The 19,091-nt window shown below is 47.9% G+C and overlaps 1 protein-coding gene across 2 annotated transcripts in view; it reads right to left on the reverse strand.

Annotated features, from left to right (window-relative positions):
- The window catches only part of FBXO42 (F-box protein 42), a 242,064-nt gene that overhangs the window by 202,090 nt on the left and 20,883 nt on the right, over positions 1-19,091 (reverse strand). For both annotated transcript variants that reach the window (XM_078642841.1, XM_078642842.1), the window contains exon 2: positions 16,918-17,180. In XM_078642841.1, coding sequence (XP_078498967.1) covers positions 16,918-17,164 — 247 coding nt within the window. In that variant the 5' untranslated portion in view covers positions 17,165-17,180. The remainder of the gene's footprint in view (positions 1-16,917; positions 17,181-19,091) is intronic.

Raw genomic sequence — 19,091 nt, forward strand, 5'->3', positions numbered from 1 at the left:
GAATAGTGACACGGTCACTTGACTAATGTTTATTTTTCACAGCACCCCGTTCGGGACTCTTGTGAAATGCTTTGTACTGCACAGCAGACATATGTGGTGCAGGTTTTTGTGCGTAGAAGGGAGTAGCGGGGTGTTATCGATACAAATTAGGAATAAGAATGTGTTGCTCGGATTATACGACCTGTGCATGGCGGGAGCAGGTGAGGAGCTGAACGAGTAACCTGAGTTTTGGGAAGGGACTATGACTCAAGGCTACCTTGGCTCCTGCGCGTTAAGCATGGTAGTACTGTTAGTATTCAAAGTTGGGGTTCTGATGCCGGGGGGGGGGGGGGGGGGGGGGGGGGGAGAGATAGATTTCTGATGGGCCAGGTCTGCTGTGGGTGGGGGGAGTGGGGAAAATGTTCAAAGAGCTACAGATTGTTCCGCCAGCCAGAACGGTGAAAACATGTTGCACTGCATTGCTTTGTTACTATGGTCCACCCCTACAGCACAGATGACCAGTATTACAGAAGTGCATGCCGAAGGTGCTAGGGAGACCCTGAGAGCTCTAACTTGGAATGTGCAGGGATTGAACGATCATCGGAAACTCAGGAAAGTGTTGAATTATTTTCAGAGGCACCACATTGACTTTGCTCTAATTCAGGAAACGCACCTCCCACTTACGAGCAAAATGCTTCTATGTAGGGGCCTATCGGGTAACACCACAGTGGCGGGATTCACAACACAATCTAGAGGGGTCCTGACATGGATAAATCCTAGATCTAAATTAGCGTTGTGCAAGTTGCAAGCAGACTCAGAGGGCAGGTATCTAATTTCGAGATGCACGGGGAAGGGGCATGACCTCATTGTGGTCAATGTGTATGGTCCTAACTACGACTCCCCAGATTTTTATGCGAGTCTGGCGAAGTGCTGCCGAGAATATTCCGCGGTGCAAATGCTCTGGGGGGGTGACTTCAACCTGGTGATGGATCCAGACTTGGACAGGTCTTCTGGCCCTCTGCGTAGACCCTCTGCGGCTGCTGTGACACTCCAAGCGGAGCTCCTAACGTTAGACCTAGTTGATATATGGAGAGACAGGAACACTAGCAAGGGAGGGTACACGCATTATTCAGCATATCACGACATCCATACTAGGATTGACTACTGGCTGGCCTCCTTCTCAGTCTCTAGACATATACAAACATGTACTGTCACGCACTCTTTCAGATCACTCGCCGCTCCTCTTGGTTCTGGAGACCCGCTAGTTAGAATTCCCCCTTTCACGTGGCGCTTTCCCCCGTACTCGTTACTGGATGAAACCTTTCGAGGGGAGCTAGCTGTAGAGATTGATTCCTTCTTCCAAACGAATATAGGATCGGTAGATAGCTTCCAAACAGTGTGAGAAGCGTTCAAGGTATTTATACGCGGAGTAGCTATGTCAAAACACTCAAGTGTCCTAAAATCAATACGTCAACATATGAAATATTTAGAGACGCAGCTGGCCGAATTAGAGAAACAACAGTTGAACGGCCCCATTCCCTCCATTGCGGAAGTATTTAAGTCCCTTATTGCAGAATTTAATGAAGAGGCAGACAGGGAAGTGCGTCACATGGGGAAATATTCGACAGCGAGAACATATGGGGAGAGTGAGCGTCCCAGTTCTCGCTTAGCTAAAATACAAATGATTGGGGCATTGTACTGGAAGCCAACGGCAAGACTACACATAGGTGATCGCGTATCCGACCCCTTCGAGATTAGTAGGGGTACTAGACAAGGATGCCCGCTATCGCCCTTACTGTATGCGTTAGTTGCAGAACCATTGGCTTGTGCGCTTAGGGAGTATCACTGGCACCGGGGGGTAAGCTTCCCAACGTACAAAATTGTCATCTCGACCTACGCGGATGACACATTCCTTTATGTACGAAATCCGGAGGTGAACCCAACTTCAGTATTGAGGGAAGTGGTTCGTTTTGGTGCACTCTCAGGGCTCAGAATAAATTGGTGCGATATCTCGGCATTATGATACACGGATGCCGATGTCCTTTTTCGCGATAACTACGGTGTAGCGTTCAGTAAACTTGAAGATGATGTGGAGAGGTGGTGCAGACTCCCGCTATCATTGATGGGCCGCATAGCCATTATGAAAATGGTGGTGTTGCCCCGGTTCCTATTTCTATTTAATAATTTACCCATTGTACTGTCGAAAGCTTTCTTCAGAACCCTGACGGCGCTCATGGTACGCCTGGCTTGGGGCGGGAAGCAACCAAGAGTGCAATGGACTACGCTTACGCTACCATACGAAATGGGAGGACTTGGAGCTCCGGAATTGGAATGATACTACAGAGTAGCTCACGCTGCCCATCTGCACACGTGGATACACGGTGGAGCGAAAATACCCCATGTGCGCATGGAGCGGCTGTTCGCGAACCCTCTCCCGCTGCCGGCCACGATATGCACCCCCATGGACTGCAGCATTGGAGTCCTTGACTCGATCACTGCTACAAAACACGCATGGCATGCGTTACTGCGGGATGGAACCTTGCTGTACTCCCCTTTGATGGCCGTAGAATGGGCATTGTGGTTAACGCCAGTCGAGGAAAAAGGTGTAGTCCAAGCGTTGCATGGGCTGGGCATTAAGACAGCGGGTGAGCTATTTGTGGACGGAAAGGCGAGAACTTGGAGACAAATAGAACTCACATCAGACGGGACTTCGCTGCTACAGCGTTTCCAATTCCACAGGGTCCGCAGTGCGCTGATGGATATATTGGGTCCGGATCTGGTAGAGCCCCCGGAGGTACCGGAACTTATCCACGTCATTAAAATAATAACGTCACAAAAATTGATAGCTCACCTATACAAAGCAATCGCACCGCACAGATGTCGGGAACCCTTGAAAGCCAGGCTCGAATGGCAGAGGGATTTGCAGATCAAGATTGATGACACTATGTGGAAATACTGCTGCATGAGTACCAAGAGGCTGTCATTGAACGGTCGACACCGGCTGATTCACTTTAAATTCTTGCAAAGAGTGTACTACACTCCGGAACGGCTGCACAGATACGGCCTTAGACAGTCATCTGAATGTGAGAGATGTCATGCGCCCAATGCAAACTTCATTCATTTGGTGTGGGGGTGCCCGAGAATACGCACATTCTGGGAGGAGGTGATTGCGGAGATGGGAGAGATACTGGAAATAGAGCTGCCGGCTGACCCAGCCCTGGCACTGCTAGGCCACTCCAGGGGTCTGCCTGTGGCGATTAGGCGACTGACTGACATGGGCATGCTAATGGCCCGACGAGTAGTAGCGCAATGCTGGATGAGGGGCCCGCTCCCAACCAAGAGAAGGTGGGCTCGCGACATGCTATATTGCTGCACGCAATCGGAGCACTATAGTGAGCGACTCCCTCCCACGAGTCGCCCGAGGAACTTCTGGAGCCTGTATCAAACATTTAGGAGCACTAGGGAGAGTGCTCCCGACACACAGACAGGAGGAGATGGAATAGTAGTGATAATGAAGGCGGTGACCCTTATATCCCCACAACATGTGCATTCCCAGATGGTTGGTAAAGGAGGCTGGTCAGGGGCTCTGTGATATGCCGCAGGCAGTCAGCAACTGGGGCTAGGCGCCCCCGGGTGGTTCTTGGCACTTTCAGACCGAGCATTTTGGGTCGGGACTCTCACTGCTGGCCCTTACGAGGGGGCACTATACTTAGGGGAGGGCATGAGGGCAGGCGGGACATGTAGGAAGTATGTAGGCAGGGGAACAAGTTAACGTTGATGGGACGGGGTTTAGGGATTTACATACTGGGGGGGGGGGGCAGTTTTAGTGGGATATACACAGGTAAGGGTAGATACAGAATACCAAAAACACACCGCTGACACTATTATACTAGGATAATTTTCTATGGTGCAGACTTGCTAGGCGCCAAGGAACACGGCAAGTTGGTAATAAAGTGGGATTATAGTCAAGTCAAATTATTATTTTGGTTCTGGATTGTGTACGCCGCCGGACACCAGGGATGTCGGCACTTTGGCTGTGTACTATCGGGCTGCTCCACAGTCCAGCTATTTATGTTTTTGCTGCCGGCCCTTGGGGTTGTAGGCTGCAAGCTGTGTATAACCTTCAGTAGGCAAATAAAGGTGTTTAAAAAAAAAAAGAAACTCAATGAGCAATAACGGTGCCTTTACATACTTATTTGTACTGTCAATGCGCTTGGTTGTGCTATGCTTCAAAGACACGTCAAACGTCAGATAATGTCCTTTTACAAATTGCTGCTTATTTTTTCCAGAAGAATGGTGTTTACTTTTCTTTCTCAGATTGCAAAAGGTAGAGGTTTTTTTAAGTGAACTATCAGGTTATTTCTAACACCATTTAAGCAGCTTGTAAATGAACTATGCAACTATTACAAAATATATAAAGTTAGGAAAGCACTTTTTTTGTAACTCTGAAGTGAGATGGAAACAAATCAGAACACTTGAGTGTGAATAATGAATATTTTCTGAAGCCCGATTTACACATGTTGTGTTTATGCCATATCGTTTTATAAGTAAAACTGCAGGTCTGTGGGAAAGTACGTGGCCACGCTGAAGAAAACTGTTGTCTGTAAATGACTGCACTGCCAAATCATTCTTTGGTAATATATGTATTAAAAATAAGAACTTTTAAACAGGAACTAAGAAACTTTCCTGTGCCTGTCCTGGTGACAATGCTATTAGAGAACTTTAGGAGGCACGTTAGGAGATAAGCGTACCCTATAGTAGGGCTAGATTCTTATTATGACTGGAGTAAAAGTTTAGTCTATTAATAACATGCTGAACTCGCACATTTAAAAAAGGCACTCGATTTGAAATATTACTTGGCAAGCGCACGAATGCAGTGGCGTCTTGGCGCGGACTGTGACACAGGAGTTACTAGCGTGAGATCCTGATGCCTTAGGTTTGAGAGAACAACCAGTTTTTCAACTCCTTCCTAAACATCCTCTGGTTTGGTTCGAGTCGCAATGTAGATGGCATCTAATTTCAGAGTTTGGCCGCACAGAATGACAGCATGTGGCCACCCCTTCATGCCTTATGTATTTTTGGGATACATACAAAGCCCTTCGTTGAGAATCTGAGAGATCTAGCAGGGGAGTACCTTGCAAAAAGTTTCCGCATCTCCCCAGATATTTCTCCATAGAGGGCCTTATGTACTATGTTGAAAAGGGTGGGTGACAAGGCAGATCCTTGTGGCACACCACATGGGAGTTGAAAGATGTCAGACGGGAGGTTCTCCTAGTAGAGGATTTGTTCCTTATTATCTAGAAAGGAGGGCCAGAGCGGTATCCTCCACCCCTACGTCTCTCAGCCGCTGTACCAGCACTGTATGGTTCACGGTATCAAAAGTCGCCGAAAGATCCAATAGGATGAGGACTGCTCTACCACCTCTATCTACTATCCTCCGAATCCCCTCTGTAGCTAGCACCAGAGCTGTCTCCGTAGAATGACTAGGTCTGAACCGGTGTTGGGTGGGGTCCAGCAGTGCATTCTCTTCTAAGTAGTGAATCAGCTCTTTGTTCATTGCTTTTTTCCAATATTTTAGCTGTCAGGGGTGGCCTAGAGAGTGGCAGATAATTTTTTGGCTCTAGGGGGTCCAGGGTTGGCTTTTTTAGGATAGGCCTTATACAGGCCGTTTTCCATACATGGGATATTTACCCGTGCCTATAACCTGGTTCAAAAGAGGGGTAAGATGTGTGCTGATAGTATTAGCTACTAGCGGGAATGTTACTGGTGGGCATGGGTCAGATGGCGAGCCTGATTTAATTGATGTCAGGAGGTCATGAACCTAAACGATTGTCAGAGTTGTAAAGTGTGAGCCTCCTGGATGTTATGCCCACTTTTACACTTTCGGTGATATTTACTGGGATAGTGGTAGCCGTATTCAAAAGATTTATTTATTTATTCAAAGTTTTATATAGCGCGAACAAGATCCTTACAGATATCAGAGCGCTTCACAGAGACAGGGGTAGGGGCAGCAGGAATGAACAGAGATAATGGGAGCAGTATAATAGTCACTAACATAGTAGGATAATGACGTACAGAAAACATATCAATATACAATCAGGTAAACAAGTAATATAAGACGGCACAAGTCATTGATCCCACTACAGAAGGGTTCAGGTAAACCTTGGATGTGTGGATGGCTTATACCAATTTCTTAGGATAGAGAGAACACTGGGTGGGGGCATCGGGAGGGTGATTCAATAAACCAAAGTGTATCATATTGGTCGGTAGTAAGAGAGTAGCGTAGTAGTGTCACCATCAAGTAGGAGTATAGTGCCAAAGGACAGGTGAACAGTGATACAAAGCGATGCAGAGTCTCTGATCCAGCACCTATAAAGTTCACGAGATCTTGGCCAGAAGGATGGTTTTCACCTCTTTCTTGAAGAGTGCAGTGGAGGAGATAAGCCTGGTTTCAGGAGGGGGCGCATTCCAGATCCTGGGTGCCATTCCTGAGAAGGAGCGCTTGTATGTTTTCTCTTTCCGGAATCTACGAGGTTTCAGGAGTAGATTTTTTGTACTTCTATTGGATCTCGAACCTCCTGAGATTATAGATCAGCTGAACTTTGCTCTGAAAGAATTTGGCCATTTCGTTACTTAGGGCTTGATCTGGTTTAAACTGGGCCGTGTGCTGAGGTTTAGCTAATGTGTATACTGTTCTAAAAAGTTCCTTAGAGGAGTGTTTCGCCTCACCAATTTTAGTTGTGAAGTAAACACGTTTATCTTCAATTATGGCTTTTATATAATCATCCAGGCTACAATTATAGGCTAGCTTATGTTTAATGCTGTAATCTGACCTCCACATCTATTCCTTCCTTCTGCACCAAGGCGCAGTTGTTGATGCTCGTTTTAACTATTTTAGTTGTTTGAGGCAATGCCATGCATGGTTACTCTCACCCAGTTATCAAACTGGTTAACTGCTGTGTCATTATCATAGTGTAAGACAGGATTTAAAGCCTGTTCCAGATTTTGCTTTTTTATCTGATTCCATTTACAAAACCTCTTTTATATTACAGGTTGGCAGTGGTTCACTGGGTATTTTATGCGACACCTCAAAGTAGATAGCTTTATGGTCAGTCCAGGATAGTGGTACTGTCTTTAGAACCGTTATATCCGGTTGGTTTGTGAAGATACCATCCAGGGTAGGACCTATCCGATGGGTTGATTCCCGAACCATCTGGGAGAGCCCATATGCTGCTAGGTTATCTACTAATCTTATTGTATCCAGGTTATTCTCAAGTTCGAGGTGATAATTAAAATTACCTAAGATGGTAAATAAATCTGACTACAAGCGTAGTTCTAGAAAGTTTAGTATGGCCTGTGAAAAAACAGTTCTAGGCCCAGGAGGCCTATAGACAAGTACACCTTGAAATGTAAATTGGTCATTTAGTCTGAATGAGAACTGTAGCGCCTCGTGACGCAATTTTAGACCATCTCGGTAAATCAAAGCTATACCCCCACCTCTTCCCTCTGTTCTATCCCGATGCACCACTGCGTATCCTGACGGAAGAGCTATGTTCCAATCAGGATCTGAGCTAGCGTCGGTCCAAGTCTCCGTTAAGACAATGTCTGGCTTTTCTGTTTGCAGGAGGCATTCAAGTTCATATTTGTGTTTTGCGAGAGATATCATGTTAATTCATATGCAAATTAAGGTTTGAACTTGTGTTTGTTACATTAACCCTAACCTGCCCACTATTCCCATCTGACTTGCATGGAGGAGCTTGTCCTGAATCTTTATATGTGTTACCTGTAGTGGTGTGCTTGTTCCCTGTATGCAATGTAACCGGGTCATGCCCCTCATTCCCCAATAGTGGAGTGGACTGAAAGCTACAGCTCATACATTTGTAGGTTTCAGGCAGCGCCCCTCCTGCCATCAGTTACAAGCAAGGCACTTACCGAACTGAGTATCATAGAGCTGTTGCAAACTATATCTATGGGCAAAATTTTGGCCAGGGGTTCAGGCGCTGGGCACGCTCCGGGCACAGATGGGCTAGCCTTTGGCGCACCTTCAGCACGCCCACTGCGCGGTCGAGCCAGTGTGCTATTTATGGGACCGTCAAAAAAATAACTGAGGAGGAGGAGCTTCGCGCGCATCCGAGATGGCCGCGTGACCACAGGGCTCCCGAGACCCTCGCCGCTTCCCGCATCTATCCTGAATTATATCCGGAATACGAAGATGGGTTATTGATGACGCGGCCCAGCTGATATAATAGCTGCTTTCAGAATTTGATTTGGACTTCGGGTTCCTAAGCTACGACATGCTGCACTTTTGCGGCCTACCCCGAGGAGACACCCGGGCCTTGAGTTGCTGCTGTGCCCAGGCAGTAATTCAACAACACCGGCTAAAGGGGTCCAGGCCATAGCCCGGAGTTGGCTTTCGGTTTTGCTAACTGGCATTGTTCCTCACCATGACCGACGCTGGGCGCAACTGGATCCCGTGACTTTCACATAGGCCTGGGAACAACGAGTGCGTGGCTGCGGACATATACTGGCTTAACTCAGCCTTTGGTGATCCAGTGGGTGAATTCTGAGGAGCCATTGGACCAGATCTCAGGCACCCCTCTGGGGCACGCAGCCCACCATAACAGGCAAGCCCGAGGGTGAGAAACGGAAAGTCAAAACCGCCTTCCGGGGGGGTGCAACTCAAACAAATGTTATGGATCGTTACACTCATCCCAGAGGGTCCCCCGGTGGCACACCCAAGACGTCATGGGCGCCATTGCTAGCATCAAAGCGATACAAAAGGGGATGATGGACGGAGCGTTTGAGCAAATCAAACACTCACCCCTAGTCAACTGATCTGGGTTTAATCCATCACCATTCTTTAGCCCGCTCAGCCACCCCATTTCAGACAGGGCCATATGCAAATCAGTCTGACCCTGTGCCTCATGGGAACAGTCCAGCCCGAACTGCCAAGCCATGTCTTCCATGGACCGGAAACAAGCATCCTGGGACCGGTTTCGGATTCATAATCCTCATCAGCCAGGCTATCTTGAATCCAGTGGCCAAGTGAGCAAGGGACGCACGTCTGAGCATACCCTGCCACACTTAGGGCGAACAAAGCGATACAAAAGGGGATGATGGACGGAGCGTTTAGCAAATCAAACACTCACCCCTAGTCAACTGATCTGGGTTTAATCCATCACCATTCTTTAGCCCACTCAGCCACCCCATATCAGACATGTCCATATGCAAATCAGTCTGACCCTGTGCCTCATGGGAACAGTCCTGCCCGAACTGCCAAGCCATGTCTTATATGGACCGGAAACAAGCATCCTGGGACCGGTTTCGGATTCATAATCCTCATCAGCCAGGCTATCTTGAATCCAGTGAGCAAGGGACTCACGTCTGAGCATACCCTGCCACACTTAGGGCGAACAAAGCGATACAAAAGTAGCATCAAGTCATCCATCGGCCAGCAATACGAGGCCCTGGCCCTGAAGCTTGACACAGTGGCCATCGACGTTAATCTCATCAGAACAGATTTGGCGAAGACTAATGAGAAGGTCAAATCTCTAGACCTGAAGACCTCCAGCCTCACGACGGATATGTCCGACTTGCAGACAGAAGTCCGCAATTTGAGATCCGCCAACTATTTCTTTGCTCGTCGACTGGAGGATTTTGAGGGCCGTGCAAGGCGTAATAACGTATGTATTATTGGGGTCCCTGAAAACTCTGGAACACTGACCACTGATCTCCTTGTCGAGGACCTCATCCTCAATCACCTCACCCCCAAGGGACGGAGTAAATTCTTCGCGGTGGAACGTGCACACAGAGTGCCGGGGGGGAAGGCGAAGCCGGGGCTCCCCCCGCGGCCGATCATCGCCAGAATTTTTAATTTTAGGGGCGGAGACGCCATTTTGCAGGCTTCGCGGATGGGCTGCCCTACGCAGTTTGAAAACACCACGGTGAACTTCTACCCGGACTTTTCCCAATCCGTCCAGAGGCAAAGGATGGGATTTCAGGGGGTGAAGAGGCGATTCAGAGATATGGACTTTAAGTATGCAATGCTTTTCCCGGCCCGTTTGCGTGTGGAGTATGAAGACCGGACAGTCTTTTTTGATCGCCCCGAGGGGGTGAGTGACTGGCTGGATACGTTGCCTACCCAACGCGATCGTACGGAACATTCAGGTGGAGCTGAAGGGGGCCTGTTGGAACAAGAATGAGCGATGGAACCTGAGTTCCGGACAAAGAACAATAGACAACTGTGGCTTGCTGACTTTTGTGATCGTATGCCTTGAGGTACACACCAGGAGGTGGCGGGGGAGAGAGGGACCCTTTCCTCCTCTGGGTTTCTTTGTGTAGATTAGTTTTTGATAGGGCGACAGGCACACTGCAAGTTGGGGTGGCTTTTGAGTCTACGCAGGGGTGCAGGGTGGGGGGAGTTGTACTGGGGTATTGTCGGGGGAGGGGTGGAAGTATGTTGGGAGTGTTCCATCTTTTTTTTTAAGGCAACAGACTGTTTCAACTTTGGACTTGGGTGTTGTGCTCGTCATGAGGTGGGAGATCATCGAAGGTCTGGATGGGGGGTAGGGGGCTGAGGATACTATGCTGGAATGTAAATGGGTTGGGAGACCGGATAAAGAGGGGGGTAGTCTTGCAAATGTTGCGACGCCTCTCCCCGGATGTAGTGTTACTACAAGAGACTCATTTAATTGGAAATGCCTACTACGCTCTGAACAGGCGAGGATATCGTCTCGCTGCACATTCTGGGTTCACCACTAGTTCTAGAGGGGTGGGTATCTTGGTCAGGAACTCTTCCCCTGGAAATAGATGACATAGTTCTGGATGCTAGGGGGCGTTATGTTGCACTCACTGGTAGGCGGGAGGGAAAAACTATTTCGTTGCTCTCGGTGTACGTCCCACCTGGCCTACAGACCACTACTTTTGCAGATTTGGGACGAGTAGTTTTGGGGCTCCCGAATGGTATCCTGATACTGGGCGGTGACTTCAATTCAGTTGTCTCCGGGAGGGAGGATCGCTACCCCCCCAGGGACCTTACGAGAGCTCAGTCTTGGTTGGGTGGTTTTTTAGAAGGACTGGGACTTGTGGACTGTTAGAGATTGATGCATCCAGGACAGACAGTACACTTTCCACTCTGGTGCACATGGTAGTCTTTCTAGATTGGACTATGTTCTGATACCGGCTGCCCAGTCCTCGTCAATTGGGGAGATCAGACATCTGGCTAGAGGCATATCGGACCATTCCCCTCTGTGGTTTCAGATAAATATGAATGTAGGTGCTGAGGAAAGGGTGGCTCCGATTAATCCATGGTACCTCCACAACCCCAAAACCCGTACTGAACTGATTAAGTCTTTGGATCTGTACTTTGCTGAAAATGTGGGGTCTGTGTCCTCTCCTGTCTCACTGTGGGAAGCATTTAAGACGGTCATTCGGGGACAGGCGCTGTCGTTAATTGGGTGCGCTAAGAAAAGCAGGAATGAGGCAGTAGTCCGCCTTGAGACTGAAATTGCTGAGTTGGAAAGTGCTTTGGAGCTGAATGTTACCCGAGAAGCGCTTCATGTTCTCAGTCTCAAGCAACTTGAGTATAAAACTTTAGTTACCGATGCAGCTAAGACGATGGGTAGAGAGCAGCAGGGAGGACTGTATGATGTGGGCGATAAGGCTGGGAAACGGATTGCTTGGCTAGATAGAAGAGAGCAAGTCGTGTGATTCCAGTGATTGAGAGACTTGATGGCACGCGAGCGACTGACCCTGTTGACATCGTTGAATGCTTTGCTGAATATTTTCGGGATGTGTATTCCCCAGTATCTAACAGGCCTGAGGAAGATTCTCATTTGTTGCTACGGGATATTGCGGTGCCTTGTTTGTCAGAGTCAGACAGGGACTTGTTAGATGCTGCACCTACGGTTGACGAGGTGGCTCTTGCTGTACGCTCTATTCGCACAGGGAAAGCTATGGGCCCTAATGGTCTTCCCATCTAACTTTATAAGTTGCGCCCTGACACGCTAGCGCCGTATCTCCGTGATGTGTTTTTAGCATCGCGAGAAACTGGCTCCCTTCCTCGTGATCGTCTTGCGACCATTGTGGTGATCCATAAGGAGGGGAAGCCACGCCTACAGGTCTATCTCTCTCCTTAATGCTGAACCTAAGATTCTAGCTAAGCTGCTCGCAAACCGCCTGATAAAAGGTAGTCAGTGACCTAATTCAACCTGATCAGTCTGGTTTCATTCCAAATCACAACACAGCATTGAATTTGCGGCGCTTGCATGGTGTGCTCGCGAGGGCGACGTTGCTGCGTGAACCGGCCATCTTGGCGTCCTTGGATGCCACAATGGCCTTTGATACAATCGAATGCCCATATCTCTGAGCTGCTCTTGCAAAATTTGGTTTTGGCTCTGGATTCATTAGCTGGGTAAAACTTCTGTATGAGACACCATTGGCACAGGTTGTAGTAAACTGCCGAGTCTCCAGGCCCTTTGTTCTTGGGAGAGGTACGCAGCAGGGTTGCCCCCTGTCTCCACTTCTTTGCCCTCGCCTTGGAACCTCTTGCTGCCTGGATACGGTGGGAGCCCTCGATGAGGGGCATACACTGGACTCCGGACTTTGAGGACCGCATATCGCTCTATGCGGACGATATTTTGTTGTACCTCACGTCGCCTCAAAAATCGTTGAACGTATTACTTGATTTGCTCAACTCGTTCCGAAGAAACTCCCGCCTCGTCATTAACTGGACTAAGTCCCACATATACGTGCTCGCCGGCGGCGTCCCCCTCCTGCCGCGTGGATGTCCTACCCAGGTGACACAGACGGGTTTTAAATATCTGGGAGTCTTTATAACATTGGACCCTGCTGTTCGCTACGAGCGTAATCTGCTCCCTCCGCTTCAACGTTTACGATCAGACGTGGTGGGTTGGCGTAAATTGCCGTTATCTCCTTTAGGGCGAGCAGCTCTTTTTAAAATGATGTCCTTGCCGTGGTTTTTATACGCACTCCAGAATACATTTGATGTAATTCCGGCGAGGTACTTCCGAGAGGTGGAGACTTTACAGAGGCAGTTGATATGGGACGGGCGTTCGCCTATCGCTCTTCCAAAGTTAACACTTCCCTGGTATGAAGGCGGTATCGCATTTCCGGATATCAGGCGATATTGCTGGCTTCCCAGCTTGCAGCAATTAACCATGGGATGTATGGCCCGGCATTTAATCCAGCGTTTGAAATGGATAGATGGCTACTACTGGGGGGCGATTATAACAGGGCACTCAATTCTGGATCTTCTCGCTCACGACTTTCGGGACCCACTAAGATAGCAGTACGAGTGTGGCATTGTGCGACTGCGGCCATGGGCTGGAGAGAGCGACTGACCCGTGCGACTCCACTTTATGCACCTGCGAGACTGGGTTGCCTGTGGAGAACGAAAGGATTCGAGAAATGGGATATGATTGGTATCCGTAAAGTGGGTGACCTCTGGGTTAAGGGGCGGATAAAGACTTTCGTAGAACTACAGACGGAATACAAACTAAGTGATCGGGAATTCTTCCGCTATGCCCAGGTCCACCACGCGCCGAGTTCGGTTTTTCCCGTGGGTAGCGACATTCCGGAATCCTCCCCCCCTCGAAGATCGTATATTAGATGGTCATGTGCCGGATAGCACAATTTCTCTGATCTACAAGAAAATTATCAATGATCGCTCGAGCTTGCTCGAGCACCTCAGGGCGCTCTGGATTGCAGATGGTATAGAATTAGATGACGAGGACTGGCAATCGGCGATATCCTTACCTAAGGAGGTCGCGATCCCAGCCCGTCTCCGCCTTGTCCAGCTTAAGATCTTACATCGGATTTATGTTACCGGCCCCCTCTTGATTCGTATGGGTTATTCGACGGATGGTTTATGTAAGCGCGGTTGTGGTCTGCTTGGTACCTTTCTCCATATAATTTGGGAATGTCCCGAGATGGGGCTTTTCTGGAATCGCATACATGAGGTGATGAATGAGGTAACGGGTGTTGCGATGTTGCCAGAGGCCCGACGAGGTTTGTTGAATGTATGGGAGCCGAATGACTATGATGTGTCACAGATACGATGGGCGACCCGTGGTAATATGATTGCTAAGAGAGACATTGCACAGCTGTGTGGTTCCCAGAGACCCCCCACGGTGGCGGCCTGGAAGGAGAACATGGACTGGTGCATGTTTAGGGAGAAGACTGTATGTGGCATGAGGCAGACCCAGAAAATGGGGGGAAATTTGGAGCCAATAGAACTCGTACCGGGGAGACTTATGTACGCCCCCCCTCACGGAGATACCAGAACCTCCCCAGTCCCCCTGACCCAACATTCCTGGTGTTGTGTAGAGTTATTTGTTCTTGAGTGTGTTCCCGGCCTCCGGCCCCCTCATCTGTGTAAAACAACTCTGTATTGTATTGCTGTGCACCTCCCGTCCTCCTTGAGCACACACCAGATTATTGTACTATTGTTTTATTGCCTTGTCTGTTTTCTATATTTTCATTACAATAAAAAGTTTTAAAAAAAACAAATAACTGAACCGCTGACCCTCCAAGATGGCGGGCTCGCTCCAACAGGCGGCTCCGCGGGTCTACGGCCAGTCAGTAAATTGAAAGCGACAAAAATATCATTTTAAAACAAAGTTTAAGACCATTCTAAAACAATTTTATAATGACAATGCCGAAAAGGGTGACCAAGTGAAATAAAATTTGGCTAGGCTCACACAATTTGAGATCAGTTTATGGGTCAAGCGCTTTACAGTTAGGTCGAGTATATCATTCAAGTCACTAGACCAGCAGGTCTAGTAATGTTTTTAAGATTTTGAGGCCTGCAGACGTAGATACCCCTCAAGAAAAATCCAGTCTCCACTAGTTTCTCCAAGCACAGGCTGTTACCTAGAATACACACCTGACTGAGTTACTATAGGAGATGACTAGTGACCTACTGCAGACATGAATATAAAATGATATTACTGTAATATTACAGCATACTGAACCAACTCATTTGTCACACCTACCATGAACGACCTTCACAGTGTCTGAGCACTGATCTGGTTTATCCTGCTAGACCCCTTTAAATACGGTCGAGATTTGCTTAAGTCAACTGTGAGACTGGCCTTACAGGAAAAAACCATCAGATATGTTCTGTCTTTAGGTTGGGTCCTCCACTGGTTCTTAGGTACAGTGTTTAAATTAAGAGGTATTGAGGTGCCTCAGGGCCACCCCTGGCCAATTTCATAATTTAAAAATCATATTTTGGTCCTGCAGGATAAACAAATCTATTCTTTCAGAGTATTTTTTTGTTAGTAAGGTTGTCGACACCCAATAAATTATTTAAGCGCCACTTTGCATTTCCTCCATTGTGTCGCCTTTAGAAATTCCCTAAAGCGGAACCCCCAAATAACGAAATCTACGTGGTAGGGACCCATGCTCAATTCTCTCCCGGTTGCAAAGTTAAAACTAAAAACAAAAAATACTTGGTGTAAAAGTAAATGTGGACAGCCACAGAAGACTTTCCAAAGTTGTCAATTTTGGCACTCACCATGTTAATCTACCCAGGTTATGTGCCCTCTTGCTGGAATACCCATAGAAAACAGAGTTGTATTGTCTTTAGCTTCCTCACAAATTGACTGCATTAACATTATACCAACAGCACAGGAAAGGTAATAGGAGGAATGCTTACAAATGGTCTAAACTACTGGTGGTTGCTCTGGGCTGCATTACAACAAGGGCGTCCAATTTTAAGTTTTTACCGATTTTTACCGATAAATACAGACAGAAATCAGTGTATTCTGTCTGTATTCATTTTTTAAAATGGAAAAATACAGAAAATGTGGTTTCTTTTTATGCCTTTCCATACTGTAGTTCATTAATTTCCGGTGAAAAGCTGAGCAGACAGATGTTATGGGGAGTTAAAGAATAGCATGAGGTTTCATTAAGTAACAGGTCAACATCTAGTTGCATTATAATGCCAATATTTACCTCTGGGTGCATTGTTATGTTACATTTGGCTGCTTAATTTACTAAAGCATGACTTGCGTCAAGTAGGAGTGCATATTTATTATTTAAATACATGTGGAAATATACCATATTACAACTTAATGTATTCACACAACACAAAATAAATATGGATACATACTGATAAGATGGCACAAAAATAAATATGGATAAATACAGGTGAAAATCGTAAATAAATAAATACCATAAACCCGGGAGCCCAAATTACAACCCATCTGTTTTCACCCACTGTGCCACTCTAGGACGTGACTAGCCTTATGCACATCAGTACTGAGCCTGCTTCACATAGCAACAATCAGTCATGTGCTGCCAGGCAAGGCACTTTACAGGAGGGAAAACAAGCAACCACAGACTGGCTTAAGCATTGTTATGCCCCCTCAGCAAGGAGCCCACACAACCACTTGGGACATTGCATCAAACAAACACAAAAAGTGATGAGATGAATGCCTACAGAGTATAAACTACTGGCCTGCCCAGAGTCATCTTGTAGAAAGATCAACAGCTTCATAACGTTGCTGTTTAATGTTCAATCTTCGGATCAAGGGTCAAGGCTCTGCCCTTAGCTTGAGATCGTTACTTGGTCTTCCTAAATAAAAAGACTAAATGCTCCTGTGCTGCCCATCAATCTAATATCCCCCCACAACCAATACTTGGTTGCAATATGAATGCCTTTTCACTACATAAAGATTGCCTTTTTGGAAGCACTTTTGTTACTTAGTTTGTCAAGAAAAGCTTAACTGGTGGGCTTATATTCCCCCCCCCTGCAGAGTGACATGCCATGGAACAAACTTCCAGTGCCTGCCCAAAAGACAAAGGATCATCTGTGTTTGAGAGGTCTTTCAAAGGCTTTAATTTCTTCCTGTGGCCTCTTAACCATTTTTAAGTAGCGCTGAACAATCTCCTTCAAATTAAAAAATAAAGTACCTTTGATTAGCCTGTACCACTGCTTGCAGACAAGAGCTGCAGTCTTGTGCTCCTGATATGGTGAGAGGAAAGACAGAATGTACTCTAAGACCTCTTCGGGCAGCTCGGACATGGACCGGTTATGTTTTGTTTCCTCCAGCTCGGGCACGGGGTGAGGATCTTCATCTTGGTCCATGAGCCCTTCTGGTACTTCCTCAGTTTCCATGGCCATGAAACCATCGTCCTCACTGTCTGAAGAGCTTGCCATGACATTCCGTGAATCACTGTAGGAAGAATGAGCAGGAACCTCAGTACAGTGTCACAACTAGATATACTTTTAACAGTCAACATACTTTACGCTATTAAGGCGACTATGAAGACCATAAATGCATTTAAATAGAAATAAAAACCATTACAAAGGGTAAAATCTCTTCATACAAAAAAAGGGCTAGTCACAAATTACCACATAATCCATAGAAGGGTGCAATAGGGAAAAATGACATTTTATATGAACACATTTCCATTCTGTGAAATCATTACGGGATTAGGACGCATGTACTCTCTCAGACATAGCAAAAGACTCAGAACTGAACAATCATAGCCCTGAGAATTTAGAAAAAAGTAGCCATTCAATACAGAGAAAAACTGTAACCCTCTGATTCTTAACCAGGAGGGTCTGTGGACCCCTGAGGGTCCACAACACCTTCTCAGGAAGTCTGCAACGGTTTTAAGATTTAAATATAGGTAGAATAATAATATACACAAAAAAATCAAATGGAAAACTCAATTTTAGAAAGTTCTGCAACTGTAAAAATGTGGAATCGGAAGCTAAATACTTAAGCTGGCATCCTTAGCTTGATTTGTGGGAGCAGTTCAAGTACAGCAAAGAGTAGTATGGTGGACCACTGGCGACTTCAATTAAAGCACTAGTATACACCGACAAAAGGAGAGCATATAAGACAAACCAATGGGCTATAGCCCATCATATTACTTTGCTGAAACTCTCAAACTCCAACCTTCCTACTGAAATTAAGATTTTTATGTTTTTGACTGCGTATGAAAACAAAAGATTTACACATTTTTGTATTTGTTTAATGTATACTTGTTCCTGTAGTTTGGTATACTGTTTTGAGGTTCAACACGTAGAAATTCATTTTTAGGACGGGTGACATCTCAGATGTCCAGCAGTTATTCACTAGGGGTCCTCAAAAATCAAAAGATTAGGGGGGGGGTGTGGCCAGCGACATGGAGGAGTAGGACGTGTGGCGGTCCAGCTCCCCCCACGATACCTGTAACAGGGTCTGCAGACGAGGGCGAACCTGAATGTGGTGAGGCGGCGGGCCGGTCCAAGGCCTGGGGTCGGCCAGGAAAATAAATCGCGGGCCTGCTGACGGCCGCAGAGAGGAGGGTGACGGTGCAGGAGCCCAGCAGGGAGCAGAGGCAGCCTCGGGAAGCCTGCCCGACTTGAGGCGCGGGCGCCGTGGGGGCCCGCCGGGACTCCGACTGCCGCTCCTGCGGAGGTGAGAGAGCTGCGGCTGGGGATAGCAGGCTAAGAAGACTCAAGCCCGACGCGGGGACCGGCTGGGCCTGCTGCAGCCAGGGCAGATGCGGCTGAAGGGGGACAGGCGCCCGGCCTAAGACGCGTGGCTGCCTGAAGATCTGCGGGAGACCCGGCGGAGCGGAGGGCTACTTCCCGCGCCCACTGCCCGTGAAAGACGTTTTGCGGCAGACGCGGGGGCAGGATAGGCCTGCTGAGGGCCCAGGAGGGCCGGAGCTGGTGAGGAGGTGGGGGAGACGGTCGCACCCGGCCCGGTGAACATGGCTGCCTGAGGACCAGTGGGACATTCAGCGGAGCAGGCAGCCCCCGCAGGAGGGCTGGAAGCAGCGCCTGCCTGACGAGAAGAAGCCCCCCCCCCCCGCTGTGCCCTCTGGTTCACAGAGGAAGTCAGGTGTGGAGGCTGCCTGAAGAATGGCCTGGGAATGCTCCTGGTGAAGAGGTAGGAGAGGCACACAGAGTGGCTGGCTGAAGACTTGTTGCATAGAGGAATACAGCACCGGGGACAAGTGGGGCACGTGGAGTCAGAAGAATTACGCAGCGCAAGGGGGTGAGGTACCAACAGGGGCCCGCATTGAGGGGACTGGGCGTGCCCCCCCCTCCTCTGTGTCTTGGCATTGAGGCTGTGCCCGACAACTAG

Source organism: Lissotriton helveticus, chromosome 5_1 (assembly GCF_964261635.1).
Source record: "Lissotriton helveticus chromosome 5_1, aLisHel1.1, whole genome shotgun sequence".
In the NCBI taxonomy this organism is placed as follows: domain Eukaryota; kingdom Metazoa; phylum Chordata; class Amphibia; order Caudata; family Salamandridae; genus Lissotriton; species Lissotriton helveticus.